The sequence below is a fragment of the Camellia sinensis genome, chromosome 11 (assembly GCF_055761805.1).
Source record: "Camellia sinensis isolate YWXY chromosome 11, ASM5576180v1, whole genome shotgun sequence".
Classification (NCBI taxonomy): Eukaryota; Viridiplantae; Streptophyta; class Magnoliopsida; order Ericales; family Theaceae; genus Camellia; species Camellia sinensis.
Genome location: NC_138971.1, coordinates 147670697 through 147678658, shown reverse-complemented (window position 1 = coordinate 147678658; position 7962 = coordinate 147670697). Strand labels below are relative to the sequence as shown.

Here is a 7962-nt window from a genome sequence, read left to right as displayed (position 1 = left end):
ATATAAATTCTCATTTACAAAATAAAAAAAAAAGGCAACTGCAGAACTCAATAATGACAATTCAACCAACCAATCCCACTTTTGCAAGTTATTTTCTGACACTTACAACACAAAAGCAAACCAACAAAATTTGCACCAACGGATTCCTACTACATCCAAAATGGGAACAGATTCCTACATACAAGTAAACTATGGTAAATGCTTGCATATATCTTGTTTTGACATTGGCATTTGTTAATATTTTTCGTATGTCTATTCTTCTTCTTCTTTTTTTTTTTTTTTTTGTTGGCCGGGTCGTGATATTCCAATTGTCCATCGTGGCTTTAAAGGTAATAGCCATTGGAAGAATGTTTTCCTCTCATATGTTATATTGTGATACATGCATGAAAATAACCTTTTATGCATGATGAAAATAAATGTGGTGTCAAAAGAATGGTTATGGGATTGCATGAGCTTGCATCTCTCTGTTTCATATATTTCTTTTCCATATTTCTTGTTTTCAACATTATGTTGACAACTAATTGAACAGGTTGGCAAAACTGGACGTATGTAGCTAGTAGTTGAATGAGGCTTTGTTGAGTTGAGTGGACTCCATTGAGTTCATAAATTAACTTTTTCTCCAAATGGGATGCTCAAAACTTTTCTTCCTTGGGACCAACTACGTTAAAACTAAAAATGGATGTTTGGATTTTTACTTACCTTCCTCAAACTGGACACTTTCTTGAACTTTTTACCAACAAAGTTGTCAGAAATTTTTGTGATTGAAGAAAACAGATCCATAATTCATTTCTCAGTAAATATACCAACCCACAGGATATTTAAACTGCTATTTATTCTTCAATGTCTCTTCATTTTATTTGACTTATATTTTTTTGAAATTTGTTTAAACTGCTGTTTATTCTTCAATATGTCTTCATTTTATTTGACTCATATTTTTTTGAAATTTGTTTATCTATGAATAAATATAAATATTTAGGTAATGGCATCAACAATACATTATGATCTCCCCATTGATGATGATGATGTTGTTAAAGTTGGTAGAGAAAACAGTAGTCCATGGCCTCAGGCAAATGAGGCTCTTTTCGTTACCCTTATGGATGAGGAGGTGAAAACCAAGAAGAGTAAAATAACTGGAACATTCACGAAACAAGCTTGGAATAGGTTGAGAGATCAAATGAACGCGAAAACCCAATACAAGTATAACACAGACCAGCTTCGGAACAAATACAATCAGCTGCGTATTATGTTCAACAAATTTACATCATTACTGAAGCATACTGGTGTTGGTTGGGATAGCCAGCGACTTACTATCACTGCACCGGATGACGTTTGGGAAGCCCTTTACAAGGTTTAATTAACTTTTTGCATTTTCTTTACTACATGTAATTAGAGAATTCTTCATGTTAACTTCAAATTCATTGATTTGTAGGTTAATACCCATGCAAAGAGGTTTAGGAAGAAAGGGATGGTTTACTACCATGAGTTGTCTCGTATCTTAGGAGACACATCCGCAACTGGTAAACTAGCTTTTCCTTCCACCAAATCACCTTCTGAAAGTAGTGCCAGTTCTGATCCTGAATTTAAGGTAAAGAATGAGGAGTTAGATGCATTGCAAATTGATAGTGATAATGAAAATGGAGATGGCCAAGGCAAGGGCAAGGGCAAGGGCAAGGGCAAAGGCAAGAGCAAAATGGGAGGTAAAAAGAGTAAGAAGAGGAGCTCTTTTCAAGCTAATATTTCTGAAGCACTCAAAGAAATGAGTGAAAATAGCAAGAGGAAGGTGGACCTAATGGAAAAGCGTTTCACAAGTGCTTCAGTTACTAATGTTGGCGATGACAGTGGTTCAATTGAAGGTGGCTCTACTCCATCACGTTCATTACTGAAAGAGTGCATGGCACTATTGCATGGTATGGAGGAAATTCCTGCTGCTGCTTACACCAAAGCTGTGAACAAGCTTGCATCGGATCCCATAATGAGGGAGGTATTTGTTGATATGCCTGCTAGTAGGATGAGGGATTGGGTCCTTAATCTTTGAGAGAATGCAGATTTAGTGTGGTATGTGTTTGTGTTGTTTAATTTATTTGGTAGTTTATTATGGAAACAGACTTATTATGGAAGTTTATATTTGGTACTGTAACTGTTGAATTGTTGGATAATCTTTTGTGCTGTAACAGACTTAGTGTATTCTGTGAACAAGCTTGTATTGTTGGATAACTGATGTATTGTAGTTTTTATTTTATTTTTTTCAGAATAATTTATTATGGAAACAGAGTTAGGTGTATTCTATTGGTGTTTTTAATATTGTACTGCAAAGAGATGGGTAGATGAGTAGATATCAAATTGAGTAAATGGTATGCAGGCTTTCCATTATTGCTACAATATTGTACTAGTATGCAGGCTATTTTTATTATGGTAGTTTATGGTTGGTTAAAGTATTGAATGCTCTTTCTCCTATATAATGTTTGTTAGTAGTATGCTCTTTTTACTGCATTGTCAACATTACATAGGAAGCATTGTCAACATTGTATCACTGCATTCTCAACACTGCATTGCAAGGTATGTATGATCTTCTTCTATATAAAATTCTTATGTCATTGTATTGTCAACATTGTTTTTTCCATTACCTGTTCGATGAAATGTGTCAATGTGTCTAGATTATTCACTAAATTTTGAAGTCATATGAAACATCACTAGATGTGGGTTTCTGGCATGAATTATTTTGAAGTCATATGAAACATCTGGTCCAATTTTGAAGTCATATGAAACATCACTAGATGTGGATTATTAACATCATTCACATGTTTTTATAAAAAGTTTTTTTTGCTAATGATAGTTGATTAATGAGTAGTCTTTAATAACCTCAATATATGTTAAAAAAGCATGTATTAAGATATATAGAACTATATTTAAAATGCATTTAAAATTTAATTATTTGACATTATTTCACTTTCAAGATGGTTCGCAGGATTATCGTGCTAGCAACATCCTTTTATTTTTATGAACATTATGTCATTGTAAGTATAATTACAGGGTACTTCAGTTATGTTTTATTTTCTGATTTTTGTTTTTATTTTTTGATGAACATACAAAAAATATAAATAAAAAAAATAAAAAAAACTATTTCTTTTTAACATTGTGTTTAAATTACGAATTTGAATAGAAATTTTAAAAAGGAAAGGAACAGAGGAATTGGAAAAAAAAAAAAAGTTTGGCTTGTCATTTCATTTACATTATTCTCATATTTCCCTTCTTCTTTTTTAAATATTTATCTAAATCCATGAGGGTCTTTGATAGAGTACCCAGTAGTTTTGTGAACATGATAAATGTTGCCTTCACAGCCAAACAAAGAATACTATAAATAACAGCGTAGTATTAGATGGCTCACCCAATTAACATAGAGATGAGATACCCACTTCATAGATTGAAAAACAATTTGCAAAAACGATGACTATATGGAGACTAGAAAGAGACTAGAAACTTTGGCTTTAAAAGTCTCCACTATTTGTTTTGTTATGATTTAAAATAATCTTACCATACGCATGATCGCCAATTCTATGAGACATTTTTTAAAAGGTGTATATCATATGTTTGATTATAATGTAAATTGATCTTGATTTATTTTTTTATCACTAATACTTGTTGTAATAATAAATTGGAGCCAACATTTGAATTGGACATCACTAGATGTGGGTTATTTTAATTATTTTAAAGTGATATGAAATTAAAATATATGGAGCCAACATTTGAATTGGACCAAACAAAAGGTTACCAAACCGAAAAAAATTCAATGAAAGAAAAATTTATTGTGTGACCATTATGTCATGTATTTTCATTATCACTAATACTTTTGTTTTTAAGGGGTCAGCACTATATCACAGTGATATATATGGAGCCGATGCATGCTCTTGATTTGAGTTTTGACTCAGACAGTGACGAAAATATACAATTTCTGGTGTGTGTAGCACTACATGAGTATTGTAATACTTACCTTCAACCTAGACCATGCCGAACGTCCATATTACAAGGACATGACTACGTATTAGAAATATTGAATGGCCATGAAAGAAGGTCCAAGGAAAATTTCAGAATGGAACCAGATGTATTTATTAATTTGTGCGAGGCACTTAAGGTATATGGTAAACTGGAACACTCACGTTATCTGACTGTCCAAGAGCAAGTTTGTATATTTTTGCTAACAATTGGTCACAACGAACGAAATCGTGTTGTCCAAGAGCGATTCCAACATTCTGGCCAAACCATCTCCAAATACTTCAACCGAGTCTTGAAGGCAGTGTGTAGGCTTGGTAAACAAGTTATAAGGCCTCCAGATTTTGATGAGGTGCCTGCAGAAATTCGACATAATCCACGCTTCTATCCTTTTTTTAAGGTAATCACTAACAGAATATTTGAAATATAAATTTTAGTAAAATATCCTGCATTATTAAAGTCATTTGTCAAATAGGATTGTGTTGGAGCAATTGATGGTACCCACATATCTGCAAGGGTGCCAGCATCAGAGCAAATACCATATCGGGGTAAGCATACAGTTACAACACAAAATGTAATGTGTGTTTGCTCATTTGATATGCGATTTACGTATGTATTGGCCGGTTGGGAGGGCACTGCAAATGATTCAAGAGTGTTCATTGAAACCGTACATGATCCAACAAATTTATTTCCAATGCCACCAACAGGTACGTATTATATGGCATTTTGTTAATTTATAATGAATATTCTTTTGTCAACCCATAATAATAGATACATACATGTTGAACAGATAAATACTATGTTGTCGACTCGGGTTATACAAATATGCCTGGCTTTTTATCGCCATACCGTGGTGAGAGGTACCATCTAAATGAGTTTCGTAATCAACGTCGACAACCAAGAAACAAGAAGCAAATGTTCAATTACCGACACTCCTCACTGCGCAATGTGATTGAGAGATGCTTCGGTGTCTTGAAGGCTCGTTTTCCAATTTTGAGAGACATGCCTCCGTATTCAACTAAGACGCAGAGATACATCCCCATTGCATGCTGTACAATACACAACTGGATAAGGACACATTCTCAAAATGACACATTGTTCGCTGAATGGGCCAATCCAGATCGTATCGTTGAAGATAATGGGCCTAGTGGAGGTGATAGTAGCAGCTCGACACATGCAGGAAGTAGTTCTCAGCAACCAATTGACTTAGACATTAGTCAACCTCAATTACGTCACATGTCTGATGTAAGGAATCAAATTGCTGGTCAAATTTGGGAATCTCTCGGAAACAATTGAAATATTATTTATGCGTATAATAGATTGTGGAAGATGTTTTTTTTATGGTTTGTGGAAGAATTGAGATGTTATTATTATGGTTTGTAAGTTGTTATGAACATTATGGTTTATTATGGTTATTAAATTTATCTATGGTTGGTATTGTATCAATATGATTATTATGGATAATGTGTATGATCCTATTGTCAAAAAAAAATTAAAAAAAAAAAATTAAAAATTAAAAAAATTAAAAAAAAATTAAATAAAAAAAAAATTAGGCCTTAACAAACATGTTTTTTAGTTTATGTTTTCAAAAATTTTCAAACATTTTGTCCAAACCAAACGAGTTTATTATTTATGTTTTTCAAAAAATAAACAAAAACCAGTTTATAAAATTTTTGTAAATATAAACTGAAAACGTAAACGTTACCAAACGCTACCTAAGTGTATTAGAATTTAGAAAGGAATATGTAGTTTAGAGATGTTGATCAAATCGAACTACATGAATTGAAGTTCCTATTCAGCAAAGTTTTGCTGCTTGTCCATATCTCTTGCCCTAAGAGGCATAACAAAGGGAGCAGAAGCAATTGTAAGGAAGCACGTGCCACTATGCGGTTCAAAACTTTTATGAGTATGTAAACTTCTGTAGCTACTTTTCAATATTAATGACATGGTATAGAAATTATCTTGAAATGCATCTTAAATTTGATGTAAAATTTAATAAATGTGTGGTGACTATCCCACCGCAACTAACATTTGCAATCAATATGTTATACTAATTAGGACGCCTGAAAGGGAAAGAAAGAGAGACAAGAGAATATGTTGCCTCTATTCGGTTTGCCTCTGTTCGGTTTAGTTTTAGGATTATGATTTGAGTGTAAAGTTGTGTTTTAAAAGATTTTGAAATGAGTTTTGAAAAGAAAAAAACTTATTTGGTTATGAGTTTTGAAAAAAGTTTTAAATTGTACTTTGAAATTGTTTTGGGTTTATTTTTTTTAATTATTTAAAAATTTTCTTGATTTTATATTTTTTTAGGGTAAATATTTTTTATTATAAATTTTTATTTATTTTTTTAATGTGCGTTATATTTACTACATTTGTGTGCTATATTATTAAAAAAAAAAATTTAAAATTTAAAAGAACAAAATAAAAAAAAATTAGAATTTTTTTTTTTTTGGTTTTAAAAATAGAGTTTTGAAAAAAGTTTGGTTATGAATTTTGAATTGAATGTTTGGTTATGAATTTTGAAAATAGTTTAAAATTTTTTGATTGGAATCATGTTTCCAAAATAAAACCAAACGCTAACGTTGTGTTTTTTTTTTTTTTTTTTGGTTTTGTGTGTGTGTTTCCCACACTGTGTTGCAGTCGGGAAAGAAATGGGGGGAAGTATCACCATCTTCTACAATTTTCTTATAATTTCTTACCAAGTCACATGATACAAACAGATTTGTGTTAGGTTCACTTAGATGATTCTCTAAGTTTTAATTTTGTCAAATTTATTCTTAAAATTTTTAATTTGAATTAATTTGGTTCAATTTTAAAACAAAATCATTAACCAAATGATATTGAAATGGGAACTCAAGCTTCTTTCAAATTTAAATATGAACTTGAGGAATCCCTGGAGCTCATCAAAAACTTCATTTCTATGATATAAACCTTCATTTTGTAGGATCCTTAGTGTATATTATCCATGGTAAAAATTAAGTCGATTTAATAATCTTCACAATATTTTTATTTATTGTGTTTGTCTTTAAAAATTTGAACAGCAAGTATGTTTTTTAAAATAGACCATCCATCTTTTTGGAAATAAACGCGATCAAATAAAAAGATTATAGCTATTAAACTAATTTAATTTTTTCATAAATGATATGAACAAATAGTTCTACAAAATAAATAGTTCAAATTATTAAAATATGACTTGTAGTGAATCTCACGAGTCTCTCAAGCTATATCATATTACCGAACCCAAATTGAATAATGAGCTAGCATAAAATGAGTCAAATCAATGCACAAAAATTGCTGTGTCTCTCTCATTCATAGGCCTATTTTGGCAATTGGGTTAAAAGTTAAAAAGTTTGTTTTTTGGTTTTTTTAGATCACATCACTTCTCTATTTTTTTTATACATTTTTTCAAAACAAATCAAAATAAGTCAAAAAATTGACTTTTAACCTACTTTCTAAAATAGACCATATTTTAATTGGCATTAATTCACGGGTCAATGTGCTCCCTCGTATTCTACTACAAAATTCTGAATGTTTTTATGAGCTTTAATGTTTAAAATTAACCTAACATATTCACTTTAAATTATTTAGTCTTGTTAGAACAAGTCCATGCAGTTTTGGGACTCATTACTTTTATATTGATATTTTAATTAATAGATAGTATAAGATTTATTAATTAATAATCAGTGTATGGTATTATTCCAAGAGAAATCACAATATGTTTATTAACTTATGTGTACACACTGTATTAATTTAATAGTCCTATCACTCATGAAATAAAATGTAGTCATAATTGTGAATAAATTTCCCAAATTAACATCTAGTTTAGAATCAACAATCTACCCATTAATCAGAAAAGTTATTTCATATCACATCTAGTAATATTACAAATAGATCTGGACCGTCCACTGGTATAAATTTCACATAAGCCTTGTATAAAGGGTATAAGGCTGGCTACGCTTGGGTGCGCTATGACGA

The 7962-nt window shown here is 31.2% G+C and overlaps 1 protein-coding gene across 1 annotated transcript; it reads left to right on the top strand.

Moving 5' to 3' along the window:
* The first annotated feature begins 1039 nt into the window (after positions 1-1039).
* LOC145803289 (uncharacterized) lies at positions 1040-3039 on the top strand. Its single transcript, XM_082896576.1, has 2 exons — positions 1040-1348; positions 1430-3039. The coding sequence occupies exons 1-2, from the start codon at positions 1094-1096 to the stop codon at positions 2033-2035; spliced, it is 861 nt and encodes a 286-aa protein (XP_082752702.1). The 5' UTR covers positions 1040-1093; the 3' UTR covers positions 2036-3039.
* The last annotated feature ends 4923 nt before the right edge of the window (positions 3040-7962 follow it).

Bases quoted from the DNA above. Each gene is read 5' to 3' on its own strand.
- LOC145803289 (XM_082896576.1), top strand. From the start codon at position 1,094: ATGGATGAGGAGGTGAAAACCAAGAAGAGTAAAATAACTGGAACATTC. The intron at 1,349-1,429 runs GTTTAATTAACT...ATTGATTTGTAG, and splicing joins TTTGGGAAGCCCTTTACAAG to GTTAATACCCATGCAAAGAG.